Source organism: Pseudophryne corroboree, chromosome 4, assembly GCF_028390025.1.
Source record: "Pseudophryne corroboree isolate aPseCor3 chromosome 4, aPseCor3.hap2, whole genome shotgun sequence".
Taxonomy (NCBI): Eukaryota; Metazoa; Chordata; class Amphibia; order Anura; family Myobatrachidae; genus Pseudophryne; species Pseudophryne corroboree.
Window position 1 is genome coordinate 337,133,870 of NC_086447.1, and position 17,389 is coordinate 337,151,258.

At 46.6% G+C, this 17,389-nt stretch overlaps 1 protein-coding gene across 1 annotated transcript in view; it reads right to left on the reverse strand.

Moving 5' to 3' along the window:
• Nucleotides 1-17,389, reverse strand: part of LOC134909503 (probable cation-transporting ATPase 13A4) — a 309,055-nt gene that overhangs the window by 129,986 nt on the left and 161,680 nt on the right. Inside the window, exon 18 of the mRNA XM_063916438.1 lies at nucleotides 9,842-9,966. Within this exon, the coding sequence (XP_063772508.1) occupies nucleotides 9,842-9,966 (125 nt within the window). The remainder of the gene's footprint in view (nucleotides 1-9,841; nucleotides 9,967-17,389) is intronic.

The following is a 17,389-nucleotide window of genomic DNA, read 5'->3' on the forward strand; positions in this document are numbered from 1 at the left end:
CAGAGGTAGGTAGAGCAGTGGCCTACTGTACCGTACTGCTATATATTATATACTGGTGGTCAGCAAAATTATGCACTGTCCTCCTACTATATATACTGCACACACCAACTAAAATGCACCACAGGTATGGATGGATAGTATACTTGACGACACAGAGGTAGGTAGAGCAGTGGCCTACTGTACCGTACTGCTATATATTATATACTGGTGGTCAGCAAAATTCTGCACTGTACTCCTACTATATATACTGCGCACAACTAAAATGCACCACAGGTATGGATGTATAGTATACTTGACGACACAGAGGTAGGTAGAGCAGTGGCCTACTGTACCGTACTGCTTTATATTATATACTGGTGGTCAGCAAAATTCTGCACTGTCCTCCTACTATATATACTGTGCACAACATCTAAAATGCACCACAGGTATGGATGGATAGTATACTTGACGACACAGAGGTAGGTAGAGCAGTGGCCTACTGTACCGTACTGCTATATATTATATACTGGTGGTCAGCAAAATTCTGCACTGTCCTCCTTCTATATATACTGCACACAACAACTAAAATGCACCACAGGTATGGATGGATAGTATACTTGACGACACAGAGGTAGGTAGAGCAGTGGACTACTGTACCGTACTGATATAATTCTGGTGGTCACTGGTCAGCAAAATTCTGCACTGTTCTCCTACTATATACTACAATGCAGCACAGATATGCAGCGTTTTTCAGCAGAGAACGTATAATACTGGTGGTCACTGGTCAGCAAAACTCTGCACTGTCCTCCTACTATATAATACTGGTGGTCCCCAGAATAAAGCACACTGAGCAAAGATATGGAGCATTTTTCAGGCAGAGAACGTAGATATTTTCAGCACACTGAGCACAGATATTTGCAAGCACACTGAGCACAGATATTTGCAGCACACTGAGCACAGATATTTGCAGCACACTGAACACAACTGAGAGAACGCTGCACGTCCTCTCCCTATCATCTCCAATGCACGAGTGAAAATGGCGGCGACGCGCGGCTCCTTATATAGAATATGAATCTCGCGTGAATACGACAGCGGGATGATGACGTTCGGGCGCGCTCGGGTTAACCGAGCAAGGCGGGAAGATTCGAGTCTGCCTCGGAAACGTGTAAAATGGGTGAAGTTCGGGGGGATTCGGATCCCGAGGAACCGAACCCGCTCATCTCTAGTGGAAACCAAATCACGGTCAGGTAGACCAACAAAAATTTCAGCCACAACTGCCAGGAAAATTTTTCAGGATGCAAAGATAAATCCACAAATAACTTCAGCTGAAATACAGGACTCTCTGAAAAAAAGTGGTGTGGTTGTTTCAAGATGCACAATAAGGAGGTATTTGAAGAAAAATGTGTTGCATGGTCGAGTCGCCAGAAGAAAGCCATTACTACGCAAATGCCACAAAGCGTCCCGCTTACAATACTCCAAACAGCAAAGAGACAAGCCTCAAAACTTCTGGAACAAAGTCATTTGGAGTGATGAGACCAAAATTTAACTTTTTGGCCACAACCATAAACGTTACATTTGGAGAGGAGTCAACAAGGCCTATGATGAAAGGTACACCATTCCTACTGTGAAACACAGAGGTGGATCGCTGATGTTTTGGGGATGTGTGAGCTACAAAGGCACTGGAAACTTGGTCAAAATTGATGGCAAGATGAATGCAGCATGTTATCAGAAAATACTGGAGGAAAATTTGCACTCATCAGCCTGGAAGCTGCGCATGGGACGTACTTGGACATTCCAACATGACAATGATCCAAAACACAAGGCCAAGTCGACCTTTCATTGGCTACAGCAGAATAAAGTAAAGGTTCTGGAGTGGCCATCTCAGTCTCCTGACCTCAATATCATTGAGCCACTCTGGGGAGATCTCAAATGTGCAGTTCATGCAAGACAGCCCAAGAATTTACAGGAATTGGAGGCTTTTTGCCAAGAAGAATGGGCAGCTTTACCATCTGAGAAAATAAAGAGTCTCATCCACAACTACAACAAAAGACTTCAAGCTGTCATTGATGTTAAAGGGGGCAATACACATTATTAATAACTGGGGTATGTAAACTTTTGATCAGGGTCATTTGGGTAGTTTCTGTTGTCATTATGATTTAAAAAGAGTAAACACAGTTGTTTGACAATAAATGGCTTCACCCAACCACTAACCATGAGTGAAAGAAAAGTTTGTGAGTTATCATTCATATTCTCTGACAAATGGCCAGAAAATCACAAATTCTGCTAGGGTATGTAAACGTATGAGCACAACTGTATATGTATGTATATATATATATATATATATATATATATATATATATATCTCCTATATAATAGCCCAGATCTGTGACTTTGTGACTCATTTGCTAATGCTGGGCGGAGTCACAACACTGGGCGGAGTTAGTCAAATGAGTCACAGATCTGGCCAAATCTATAGGAGACTAGGAGGAGAAGCAGATAGTATGGGCATGGCACAGGCAGGGGTGCATACCTCCCAGCTTTCTTCAGGAGCTTTCTTCAGGCAGAAGGAGGGACACACACGCGGCAAAAAGGGGGCATGACCAACGGGAAAGGGGCGTGGCTTCATGGGAGGGCCCCCGTTTTTGTCAGTGAGGGGGCATGCCCAATGCTCTGTGAGCTGCTGGCATGCCCCCAGGGGCTGATTATGAGTCCGGGGGGGCAAGGACACTTGAGACAGGGGAGCCCTATCTCATTGCTGTGCCTGCTGTGGGTTGGGGGCGTGGCCTAATCGCGGGATGCGAGACCATGCCCCTTATGCAAATTCCGGGATTTTTTTTTTTTTTTATGGAATTTTGGCCCCTCAGCTAGGGCTAAATCCAGAGGAGGTGGCGCTCCCCCCTACATACCCGCGCAGGCAGAAGAAAGCAGGGAGACTGCTGCCTCCCTGCAACACCACAGACCTGCCAACACGCAGCAGCGTATGCTGACTGTAGCACAATGCTGCCGCTGTTGCTGGCAGGACGGGGGAGCTTCAGAGCTGGGACAGAGCTACTCGAGCCAGGGGGGCCCCTAAAACTGTGGGGCCAACGGTACGTACCCCCTGGCCCTCCCCCTTAATCCGGCTCTGCTGCTGGAACCCCCTCTTAATCCGAACCCCCTGATGCCCCCTCTCCCTCTGTCTCCACTATTCACCGCTGCTCTGCTAAGCAGAACAGAGAGTACAGGAGCTTTCCAACTGCCCCCCCCCCCTCCACGGGACACTGCGACCCGCGGGTGGGACAGCGGGATAGACCCCAAAAATGGGACTGTCCCGTGAAAATCAGGACAGTTGGGAGGTATGGGGTGTGTGAGGGGGTATGCCGTACAGACAGACGGGCACCGGCTCACTGTGTGCTTGACCCCCCACATCAGCATACTCAGTAGGGGCTCTCTGGCGCGGAGGAGCGTCACTTTCTGGCACACTCCACGCTTCTTAGCTGCAGTTTTGTGGGGCACCTGCCGCTGTGCAGGTTCCGTACTGCCTCTGTTATCTACAGCCCGGCAACACCACCGCTAGCTGCAGCGCTGCCACCCGCAATGAGGTGCTCCCAGCTCCTTCACACACTTTAGCCGGTGGGTAGTGCTGCAGAAGTCTGCGCTGCTTGCAGGCTCCGACCCCCTCCTCCCTCCAGCCGCAGCGTCTCCTGGGAGCTAACCAGTCACTCCCAGTCTCCCCTTACCATAGTGCCCAGCAGCCGCGAGGTCAGCGCCGCGTGCATGCTATGACCCCCTCCTCCCTCCAGCCGCAGCGTCTCCTGGGGGCTAACCAGTCACTCCCAGTCTCCCCTTACCACAGTGCCAGGCAGCTGCGCGAGGTCCGCGGTGTGTGACTGAGGAGGAGGGGAGGGATGCGGACGGGCAGAGGAAGCAGGACTCCAGCCTGAGAGAGTCAGCCATGCCAAGTCTCCAGCAGCAGCAGATCCCAACAGGTTGGAGTGGAACAGCAGCAGCCAGCAGCAGTGACTCCGGTAAGACACATCTGTCTGTCACCACTGTCCTGTCCCTAATACCAATCTCTCCCGTGCCCTGTGTTCTGTCATGTCCCTGTTACCCCTGGCCTTGCCCTGTCACCCTTATCCTGGCCCTTTCACCCTTATCCTGGCCCTTTCACCCTTATCCTGGCCCTGTCACCCTTATGCTGGCCCTGTTACCCCTATCCTGGCCCTGTCACCCCTGTGCTTGCCCTGTCAACCCTGTCTTGGTCCTGCCGCCCCTACCCTGGCCCTATCACCCCTATCCTGTCCCTGTCATTTCTGTCCTGGCCCCGTCGCCCCTGTCCTGGCCCCGTCACCCCTGTTCTGACCCTGTCACCCCTGTCCTGGCCCTGTTACTGCATACCCTCCAACTACCTTTTTGGCAGGTACAGTACCACAGCGCCTCCAGACCCCTCCCCAATGCACCACACCTCCGCACCTTCCCCTCCACCACATGCAGCACTCCACCCCTCCCCCACATGATGTGCCTCCAGACCCCCTACACCACCCGCGGCTCCCACTCCTTCGACCCTTCACCACCCACAGCACCTCCAGACCCCCTCCACCATCCACCCCCCATATATGTCTCCCCACACACCTGCCCCCCTCCACCCGCAGCATCTGCAGACACCCTCCTCCATCCACGGTCCCCCCCTCACCCACCCCTACCCCACCCATGGCACCCCCGCACCTGCCCCTCCACCACCTGCAGCACCTCCGGACCTCCTTCCCCATCCGCCGCACCACCCGTACCTGCCCCTTCCCTACCAACGGTGCCTGCGGACCCCTACCCTGGCACCCCCATTCCTTCCCATCCCACAGCACCTCCGGAACCCTTCACCCATCCGCAACATCCTCACACCTGCCCCTCTCCCACCCATGGCACCCCTGCCCCTCCCCCACCTGCAGTGCCTCCGGACCCCTCCCCCATCTGCAGCCCCCACTCCTCTGCCCCTCCCCCACCCGCAGCACCTCCCGACCCTTCCCCATCCGGTCCCCCCCGCTTCCGCCCCCCTCCACCCGCAGCATCTACAGACACCCTCCCCCATCCGCAGTCCCCCCTGCACCCGCTACATTCTGCCCTGCAGGTGCTGTTCACGCCGTCGCAAGGGGCTACGCCTCCTTCACCATCGCATGCCTTTTCATTGTGCAATATTTAACCACTAACAAAGGAATGCAGGTAATACTCCATATAATTCAAATATTGAACCCCAGAAAGGCGTGCAAGGGTTAAGGGGGCGTAGCCCCTTGCGACGGTGTGAAGAGCGCCCGTAGGGCGCGATGAAGCACCTAGTATATATATATATATATATATATATATCTCTATATATATATCTCTATATATATATCTCTATATATATATATATATATCTATATCTATATCTATATCTATATCTATATATATATATGATGTGATATCATAGCATGGGCTTTCTCTGGGATCCTTTCGTCATGTCCCTTCACCATTAAGCATTTGCATTATGTCCCTATTGGAAAAAAGGGAGAGTGGGAGGACGGGGGGTGCGTGCCTATTTTCTTTCTGGCATAGGTCACCTAATAGTCTAGTTATGGCTCTGAGTCGCAGTATGATGTTAATAATAAAAGTGCTGTGAGTTACACTGTAAAATTGTTGTCATTTGTCGGAAAAGAAAAATCTTAAGAAAAATTGAAAGAAATTGTATGTGTTTACGGCCAAGCCATGCCACTAATAATATTTAAGCACTGTGAGAGTAGCAGTATAAAGTTGTTGTCATTTGTTAAAAAATAAGAATTTACTTACCGATAATTCTATTTCTCGTAGTCCGTAGTGGATGCTGGGAACTCCGTAAGGACCATGGGGAATAGCGGCTCCGCAGGAGACAGGGCACATCTAAAGAAAGCTTTAGGATCACCTGGTGTGCACTGGCCCCTCCCCCTATGACCCTCCTCCAAGCCTCAGTTAGGATACTGTGCCCGGACGAGCGTACACAATAAGGAAGGATTTTGAATCCCGGGTAAGACTCATACCAGCCACACCAATCACACTGTACAACTTGTGATCTGAACCCAGTTAACAGCATGATAATAGAGAAGCCTCTCGAAAAGATGGCTCACTACAACAATAACCCGAATTTTTTGGTAACAATAATTATGTACCAGTATTGCAGACAATCCGCACTTGGGATGGGCGCCCAGCATCCACTACGGACTACGAGAAATAGAATTATCGGTAAGTAAATTCTTATTTTCTCTGACGTCCTAGTGGATGCTGGGAACTCCGTAAGGACCATGGGGATTATACCAAAGCTCCCAAACGGGCGGGAGAGTGCGGATGACTCTGCAGCCCCCAATGAGAGAACTCCCGGTCCTCCTCAGCCAGGGTATCAAATTTGTAGAATTTTACAAACGTATTTGCTCCTGACCAAGTAACTGCTCGGCAAAGTTGTAAAGCCGAGACCCCTCGGGCAGCTGCCCAAGATGAGCCCACCTTCCTTGTGGAGTGGGCATTTACAGATTTTTGGCTGTGGCAGGCCTGCCACAGAATGTGCAAGCTGAATTGTACTACAAATCCAACGAGCAATAGTCTGCTTAGAAGCAGGAGCACCCAGCTAGTTGGGTGCATAGAGGATAAACAGCGAGTCAGATTTCCTGACTCCAGCCGTCCTGGAAACATATATTTTCCGGGTCCTGACAACGTCTAGCAACTTGGAGTCCTCCAAGTCCCTAGTAGCCGCAGGCACCACAATAGGTTTGGTTCAGGTGAACGCTGAAACCACCTTGAGAAGGGTAAATTTTGACATGAAGGTAAGCATCCTTGATGTCCCGAGACATCATGTAGTCCCCTTCTTCCAGGTTTGCAATCACTGCTCTGAGTGACTCAATTTTGAATTTGAACCTCTGTATGTAAGTGTTCAAAGATTTTAGATTTTAGATTTTAAAATCGGTCTCACCGAGCCGTCTGGCTTCGGTACCACAATAGTGTGGAATAATACCCCGTTCCCTGTTGCAGGAGGGGTACCTTAATTATCACCTGCTGGGAATACAGCTTGTGAATGGCTTCCAAAACTGCCTCCCTGTCAGCGGGAGACGTCGGTAAAACAGACTTTTGGAAACGGCGAGGGGAATACGTCTCGAATTCCAATTTGTACCCCTGAAATATTACCTGAAGGATCCAGGGGTCTACTTGCGAGTGAGCCCACTGCGCACTGAAATTCATTGAGAACGGGCCCCCACCGTGCCTGAACTTGTAAAGCCCTAGCGTCATACTGAGAGCTTGGCAGAGGCGGAAAAGGGTTTCTGTTCCTGGGAACTGGCTGATCTCTGCAGCCATTTTCCTCTCCCTCTGTCACGAGCAGAAAAGAGGAACCCTTTTGTCCGCTTGCCAACCAGGACTGCGCCTGATAATACGGCGTCTTATTTTGAGAAGGCGACCTTTTTTAAGGCAATACTTCCAAATGCCGTTTGGAATCCGCATCACCTGACCACTTTACTGGTATAATTGGACAACGCACTTATACTTGATGCCAGTCGGCAAATATTCCGCTGTGCATCATGCATATATAGAAATGCATCTTTTAATTGCTCTATAGGCAATAATATACTGTCCTTATCTAGGATATCAAATTTCCAGTCAGGGAATCCGACCACGCCAACCCAGCACTGCACATCCAGGCTGAGGCGATTGCTGGTCGCAGTATAACACCAGTATGTGTGTAAATACATTTTAGGATACCCTCCTGCTTTCTATCAGCAGGATCCCTAAGGGCGGCCATCTCCAGAGAGGGTAGAGCCCTTGTTCTTACAAGCGTGTGAGCGCCTTATCCCCCCTAGGGGGTGTTTCCCAACTCACCCTAACCTCTGGCGGGAAAAGGTATACTGCCAATAACTTTTTAGAAATTATCAATTGTTATCGGGGGGAAACCCACGCATCATCACACACCTCATTTTATTTCTCAGATTCAGGAAAACTACAGGAAGTTTTTCCTCACCAAACATAATACCCCTTTTTTTTTGGTGGTATTTATATTATCAGAAGAGTGTAAACTTTTTCCATTGCCTCAATCATGCAATGTGTGGCCCTATTGGAAATCACGGTTGTCTCTTCACCGTCGACACAGGAGTCAGTATCCGTGTCGGCGTCTGTATCTGAGGTAACGGGCGCTTTAGAGCCCCTGTATGAGACGTCTGGACATGCACAAGCTGAGTAGCCGGCTGTCTCATGTCAACCACTGTCTTTTATACAAAGCTGACACTGTCACGCAATTTCAACAGTACATCCACTCAGGTGTCGACCCCCCAGGGGGTGACAACACTATTACAGACACTCTACTCCGTCTCCTCATCATTTTTCTCCTCATACATGTCGACACAAACGTACCGACACACAGCACACACACAGGGAATGCTCTGATAGAGGACAGGACCCCACTAGCCCTTTGGGGAGACAGAGGGAGAGTTTGCCAGCACACACCAGAGCGCTATATATATACAGGGATAACCTTATATAAGTGTTTTTACCTTTATAGCTGCTGTATTGTTTATACTGCGCCTAATTTGTGCCCCCCTCTCTTTTTTAACCCCTTTCTGTAGTGTAGTGACTGCAGGGGAGAGCCAGGGAGCTTCCCTCCAACTGAGCTGTGAGGGAAAATGGCGCCAGTGTGCTGAGGAGATAGGCTCCGCCCCTTTCTCTGCGTCCTTATCATCCGTTTTCTTGTATGTTTTGGCAGGGGTTAAATGCATCCATATAGCCCAGGAGTTATATGTGATGCATTTATTTTAGCCATAAAAGGTTTTCTATCGATTTATTGCGTCTCAGGGCGCTGCCCCCCCCAGCGCCCTGCACCCTCAGTGACCGGAGTGTGAAGTGTGCTGAGAGCAATGGCGCACAGCTGCGGTGCTGTGCGCCTACCTTTATCTGAAGACAGGAAAGTCTTCTGCCGCCGAATTTTCCGGACCTCTTCGCTCTTCTGGCTCTGTAAGGGGGCCGGCGGCGCGGCTCCGGTGACCCATCCAGGCTGAACCTGTGATCGTCCCTCTGGAGCTAATGTCCAGTAGCCTAAGAAGCCCAATCCACTCTGCACGCAGGTGAGTTCGCTTCTTCTCCCCTTAGTCCCTCGATGCAGTGAGCCTGTTGCCAGCAGGTCTCACTGAAAATAATAAACCTAAACTAAAACTTTCACAAAGAGCTCAGGAGAGCCCCTAGTGTGCACCCTTCTCGTCGGGCACAGAAAATCTAACTGAGGCTTGGAGGAGGGTCATAGGGGGAGGGGCCAGTGCACACCAGGTGATCCTAAAGCTTTCTTTAGATGTGCCCTGTCTCCTGCGGAGCCGCTATTCCCCATGGTCCTTACGGAGTTCCCAGCATCCACTAGGACGTCAGAGAAAAGATGTGCTATAGATGTACTATAAATTGCTGTGTTTTTGTTCAGCTGTTCTGACGCTTAGTAATCAGCCAGCTCGATGCAGCCTTTGGTCATTGGTTAACAAAATATTATGAGCTGTGTTGTGGTCAAAATTGACTGGAAATTACTGGAAATGAATGTTATTGAGGTTAATAATACTATAGGAACACAAATAAGACCATCTTTTGTGATTTTACCAGTTTTTATCAATTAAAAAAAAAATACATATCCAAAACCAAAACACGTGAGGGCAATTTTGGCGAAACCAAAATCCAACGACAAATTTAAACCAAACTACAGGGGTTGGCGCACATCTCTAGTAATAATGATTGGTCATCATTAAATTAACTTGTAGAGTTATACAATTGTTCAGATTTCTAACATGTATTGAATTCTAACACCTACCAGTCTAAAACTACAGTTCTTATTATCAATTACAGTAAATATATGAATAAATATATACAGTACCTGTCACCATCACAGTTCTAATGTTGGCTTCGTTGAGCTCCTGCAATACCGCATTTGTCTCTGGTTTAAGTCTGTTTTCTAGGATCAGTAAGCCTAGAAATATGAGGTCACGCTCGACTGCTTCCCTTTAAAGAGATATAAAATTTTCAATATAAATGAAATGCAAGCTACAGATCAACTAGCAGTCACACATATAGGATATCTACATTCTATCCATGATGCAAAGATTGTGTAGTAGTATTTACCCCATTCTCACATAAAAAAAACTTATGAATAGCATTACAGGTAAGCTGGGTACACACCTTTACAAGTATCAGACTGATCACCCGATTTTGCCTTACCCAATAGGTATGTACTGTAATCAGGATGGATAACCGGCTTCAAACGTTCTTTACAAAGTCTGATCGGGATATCGCATCATATGAGCTGATTTAAAATTTGAGATGCCTGATCTCCCGATTCCATTGAAGAAAGTAGCTAAAAAATAGCTCATTAGATGAGAGCGTTTATCTGATCTACAGAGAGATCTGCACAGTAGGCCTAATTCATGTTGGTGCGCAATCAGAGCCGACCCTAGGCATAGGCAAACTAGGCAAATGCCTGGGGCATTTGTTATGCCAATGGGCACCAGCAGAGCTGGATTAAGGCTTCGGGGGGCCTGGGGTACTTAAGACAGGGGGTCCCTAAGATTTAAAATGAAAATCATAGCGTCTTCAATCACTACAAAGAAATTACAATTAGGTTGTAAATTTGAAAGAATATTTCAGACTAATACATCTTAAATGGAATATTTATTATGACAAGTTGAGTATCCCTTATCCAAAATGCTCGGGACCAGAAGTATTTTGGATATCGGATTTTTCCGTATTTTGGAATAATTGCATACCATAATGAGATATCATGGTGATGGGATCTAAATCTAAGCACAGAATGCATTTATGTTTCATATACACCTTATACACACAGCCTGAAGGTCATTTTAGCCAATATTTTCTATAACTTTGTGCATTAAACAAAGTGTGTATACATTTACACAATTCATTTATGTTTCATATACAGATTATACACACAGCCTGAAGGTCATTTAATACAATATTTTTAATAACTTTGTGTATTAAACATTGAATCATCAGAAAACAAAGGTTTCACTATCTCACTTTCACTCAAAAAATTCCGTATTTCGGAATATTTGGATATGGGTTACTCAACCTGTATTTAATATTTTACACAAAAACAAATCACATTGCGTAATCTAATTTCTCCCTAATTCCTAATAATACAAGTACATATAATACACTTCAGAGAAATAAAATGAAACATAATGGTGTGACCACTGACCGGTACGCTTAGGCATAACCCTGAGTCCTAGCTGCTGCTTCATCCTATCGTTACTTACACTTCCCCAACCTATCCTTGACCTAGTGGCGGAACTAGAGAGTGGTGGGCCTTGGTGCAAAATTCACATTACACCACACAGTATGAGTCAAAATGAACATTTCATCACATGATATGAGACGAAATTCACATTACGCTACATGGTATAAGCCAAAATTCACATTACGTCAGATGGTATGAGCCAAAATTGACATTACGTCACATGGTATGAGCCAAAATTTACATTACGCCACACAGTATGAGATAAACTTTACATTATGCCACACTGCATGAGCCAAAATTTACATTCTGCCACAGAGCAAGAGATAATATTCACATTACGTCACACGGTTTGAGCCGAAATTTACATTACGCCACACGGTATGAGCCAAAATTTACATTATCCCACACAGTATGAGCCAAAATTTACATTGCGCCACACACCAGGAGATAAAAATCACATTATGCCACACTGTATGAGCCGCAATCCACATTACGCCACACTGTATGAGCCGCAAATCACATTACACCACACGGTAGGAACCAAAGTTTACATTACGCCATGCTTTATGAGATAAAATCCACATTTCGCCACACGGTATGAACCAAAATTTACATTACATCACACGGTATGAGCCAAAATTCACATTACGCCACGTGCGAATGAGCGGCTGCGGCCCGGCCTGAATAGACCCCATAGTATCCCACAAACACATTATATAATACACAGTGCCCCCCAAACACATCATGTGACACATAGTGCCCCTCCAAATACATTATATAATACACATTATACATTACTTGTGGGTGCAGTCCTTTTCACATGTGGGTTCCGGTAGCAGGTGCTGCTGACAAATGTACCCTCTACTGCCCCTGCAGCGGCATGTCTGTCGCCGGGCCTGCTGACCGGGCATAGCGGGCGAGTGTAGAGAGAGAAGGGTCGGGTGGATGATGGGCGCGGGTGTAGAGAGCGGGTGTGGGTGGCTGTAGCACGCGGCCGTAGAGTGCGGGAGGTCTCTGTATGTGGGAAGTCGGTGCGGGCGGATGGCCGTAGAGAGCGGGTTGTCTGTGCTGGCGGGCGTAGAGCGTGGGCCGGCGTATAGTGCAGTCACAGTCAGGAATATAACTGCATGCTCGGCAATCAGTCAGCTACAGGCGTGTGTGAGGGGGGTGCCGGACATTAGGGGGTGCCTGTGCGCACCAGACACCCCCCGTGCACACGCCTATGATAAATATATCTATACATACATATACTTGCAAAGCAGTCGGCACTCCTCAGCTCTATCCACAACTTGCTCCGTGCCAGGACAAAGTATTCAGATAGATCCAAAAAAGAACGGCACTGGAGACAGCAATATGCAGAAAATTTTCTGCATATTGCTGTCTCCAGTGCCGTTCTTTTTTGGATCTATACATATATATATATATATATATATAAATATTTATATATACACATATATACACACCCATATATATATATATATATATATATATATATATATATACATACACGCACACACATATATATATATATATATATATATATATACATATATATATATATATATATATATATATTCCCAGGATTTGGGCGGCACTTAGAGACTTTCAAAACTCAAATGAAATAGTGAACAAGCCCCGCAGGGCTGCTTTAATGTGACGTTTCGGGGCAAAGATCCCCTTCCTCAGACAATCAGAACAAACCACAAACAGTGCAATATATAGGTACCAATAAACAGTGTCTTACCCTCCTTCTTCCAGTGTGCCTCCAGGCACACGTGGACGCCGTTCTGCAGCGGCGCTTCCGGCCGCGGGTCCCCCCGGCGCACCGGAAGTGACGTCACCCGTTCGGCCCCAGTCGCCATGGCAACACAACTCCCCCTGTCAGCGTGTCCCCCGGCACACATGGAAGCCGTCCTGTAGTGGCTCTTCCGGTCGTGGGTTCCTCGGCACTAGGAATGACGTCACCTGTCCGGCCATGGTTACCATGGTAACACCCTGTTAACTAAAACAGTGTATAATCAAAAACAGTTCAACTATCACTCGTACAAATAAAGTGCCAACCAGTGCATTATACATCAGGCAAATAAATAAAAGTATTAAATCTAATATACATACATTAGCAATCCAAGTCTTTACAAAGTTAATAAAAATCACTTCTATAGGTGCAAAATCCTGTGAAAAAAGGTTCATTCAATGTATCAATTTAAATAAAAAAACAGTGATGATAAAGTGCTCAGCATATATCTAAAAAAAGCACAAATCTTCAATTTTACTCTTACACTGGGGAAAATTGGACATTCTACAAGGTTTTACTGCCCTCTAGTGTAAAACAAGCAAAATTGACCTGTGAATCCAAATGGGACATAATTACCTCTTAAACCTTGTACTGGACTATAAAAAATGTGCTAGGCCAAGAGACTCATTGAGACCTTTTGGGGACAAACAGTCAAGGCGGAAAATCCACCGAGACTCTAATTGTAACAATATTTTGCCCCTATCACCCCCCCGTCGTGATGGGGGTATGTGATCTATTGCCTTATATCTTAAACTTGACAGGTTATGTTTAAATTGTACAAAGTGCCATGCCTCCGGTTGTTCGCTTGTTCCTGCCGCTATTGCATTTCTGATGGCAGATCTGTGCTGGGTGAGCCTAACCTTCAATTGGCACTCAGTCTTTCCGACATAATAAAGGCCACTAGGGCAAACTATCACGTAAATCACAAATCTGCTCGTACATGTGAGAGGCCAATTAATTTTAAATCATTTCCCAGTATGTGGATGGGGTATCGTATCTCCTCTTAGTAAAAATGAACAGGTCGTACAACCCAGACATTTATGGCAGCCGTTCTTACAGCTGAGATTTTTTGTTGTTGTTGTCGGAGTCAGAAAACCCGTGACATCAGTCCTGACTAAAAGATCCTTTAAATTTCTACCACGTGAGAAACTTGGTCTTAGTCTAGTTTTATTAAAACACTTCAAATCTGGATCCGTGCTGACCATCTGCCATAGTTTTTTTGCCTGTTGTGAGGTGCGTGGGCTTTGTGTATTATACTCATTTACCCAAGCAACTACCTCCGTTTCTGTTGTTTTTTTATTACACCTACAATCTGTTGGTTGTCGATTAGCCACCCATATGGCTCTCTCTCTGGCTTTTCTCAAATCCTTTGCCACATAGCCCCTTTCTCGAAATTTTTGTTTCATAGAATCCAATTGAATCAATGCCGTCACCTGGTCACCATTGGCTCTGCATACCCGCAAAAATTGCGAGCACGGGAGCCCCCGAGTGGTAGATTTGGGGTGAAAGCTGTGGGCATGTAAAATAGTATTACGGTCAGTAGGTTTTGTGTATAAAGATGTCACAATCTGATTATTCCTAATCTGTATATAAATATCGAAAAAGCAAATGGCCTGAACACTACTGGTCATAGTAAACTTAATTGGATTAGTCGAAGTGTTTTGTTTCTCTATAATAGAGGTCAAAATAGAAATGTCATCCTGCCAAAAAATCAAGAGGTCATCTATGTATCGATAGTAGATGAACAAGGCCTCTGCAATATTATGCTCCTCAAAGAAAATACTTTTCTCCGTCTCCCACATATAGCAATTTGCGAAAGAGGTATTTTGAACACATGGTTGCAGCCATGTGTTCAAAATACCTTTACGCACCTTAAGGACTCTAGCACTTTATTGAAAAAATATGCACAAATACAGGAGGTACCGGAAGGTGTGACGCTGGTGACCCTTGATGTCACCAGCCTATACACGTGTATTCCGCACAAGGCTCGTGTCGAGGCGGTACGTAAATTGATTTTTGGTAATGCACTTTATAAAGGACCTGATATAGATTTGTTTTTAACACTTCTGTTTACTCTAGAACACAACTATTTTATGTTTAACGGGGTGTTTTATAAACAGATCACGGGCTGTGCAATGGGGTCCTCGGTGACCCCGTCTTTCGCAAATTGCTATATGTGGGAGACGGAGAAAAGTATTTTCTTTGAGGAGCATAATATTGCAGAGGCCTTGTTCATCTACTATCGATACATAGATGACCTCTTGATTTTTTGGGAGGATGACATTTCTATTTTGACCTCTATTATAGAGAACCAAAACACTTTGACTAATCCGATTAAGTTTACTATGACCAGTAGTGTTCAGGCCATTTGCTTTTTCGATATTTATATACAGATTAGGAATAATCAGATTGTGACATCTTTATACACAAAACCTACTGACCGTAATACTATTTTACATGCCCACAGCTTTCACCCCAAATCTACCACTCGGGGGCTCCCGTGCTTGCAATTTTTGCGGGTATGCAGAGCCAATAGTGACCAGGTGACGGCATTGATTCAATTGGATTCTATGGAACAAAAATTTCGAGAAAAGGTGTTAGGATCTCCTGCTCTGTGCTGCCACGTCGCCATGGCAACCGGGAGGCAAGTGTTAGCGAAGTAACCTGAGCGCAGCTGATACTCCGGTCCGGGTTTTTACTGTGTAGTGGTTACAGGCTCTGTGCACGGCAGGGAATCCGGCGCTGGTTTTGTGCTCACAGTCTGTGAGGTCTGAGTGGGGCGTGGACAGCACCTGCTATATAAACCATCCTCTCAGGCTAGGCAAATGCTGCTGAATCTTTGTTTGTTAGTCAGTTCCAGAGAGTTAGCTAGTACTGTGTGACTTTGTATTTACTTGTTGCTTACTGCGAATAGGCTTTGGGATTCGGTACTTCATTCTGCCAATCCGGACCTAGCAGTAAGACTGGAGTCAGTTGTTTGACCTGCTGGGGTTCTTTTGCTATTCTGTGAACCCAGCAGGTTTGCGGCTGTACTCTCAGACCTGCTTGCTTAATCCTCCCTCACTGTGCAGGGCGTCCAGGTGTCAGTTTAGTGGCAGAAAGCTGAACCTGTGCCCTGCAAGTGGGGGTTAGGATTGTGGATACTCTCCTTGTGTCTATATTTCTATCTCTGACCAAGGAGTTTATTCCCACATCCGTTGGTAACCCTTTGGGGTTTTTTCTGTTGCTCTTAGCAACATCATTTCAGGTGCTCCACATGTTAAATCACAACACATCGCTTCATTGTCCGCTCTATTCCATCTGAGCATTCCTGACACTAGGGAGACACCCAATTCCTGAGCCTTTGGGCTTCTCCGTTCACTTTGTGTTTATTAGTTATTCCATCACCTCCTGTGTATGTTATGTTATACTGTCTGTGAGTTCGTTTGCTTTGCTTCCCTCTCTGTTCATACACCGGTATACTCCTGTTAGCACTGGTGTGCGTAACATATTCAGCAGCCCTACTCCTGTTGAAATTTTGTGGGAATATGGAGCATACCCCTCAAAATACTTTGCAACAGGTGGTCGATCAGGTGCAGGTCCTGACTCGACAATTTAATGAGATGTCCATTAAAATGAACACCCCGCAGGCCGCTAGCGGAGCTCCCGCAGCAGCAGCGGCAAGTTCAGGGGTTAAGGAGCCGAAAGTAAATCTCCCGGATCGTTTTTCTGGAGATCGCTCGCAGTTCTTTTGTTTCAAGGAGAGCTGTAAGCTATATTTCAGGCTTAGGCCCCAGTCTTCTGGGTCGGAGATTCAGCGGGTGGGCATGGTGATTTTCTTGCTACAAGGAGACCCACAGGTCTGGGCATATGGGTTACAGCCTGACTGTCCGTCGCTTAAAAGTGTTGATGCTTTTTTTACGGCACTGGGCATTTTGTATGATGACCATGACAAGATGGCTTCAGCCGAGGCTCAGATTACGGTTCTTAAGCAAGGGCGACGGCCAGCTGAGGTTTATAGTACGGAGTTTCGGAGGTTGGCTCATGATACCAAGTGTAATGACCCAGCCCTGAGAAACCAGTACCGAAGGGGCCTTTCTGACCAGATAAAGGACCAACTGGTACAATATCCCTCGCCTGATAGTTTAGATCAGCTCATGCAGTTATCCATCCGGGTGGATAGACGGCTGAGAGAGCGTAGGCTTGAAAGGGAGACCGCAGTTTCCTTTTTTCCCAAGGGAACCTCAGACTCTGAGGAATATTCCGAGGAGCCTATGCAGCTTGGGGCTACCCGCCTCTCCTCGCGTGAGAAGACGCGGAGGAGACAGCAGGGTTTGTGTTTGTACTGTGGGAATTAAGGTCATGTTGTAGTATCATGCCCAGAAAAAACGGAAAAC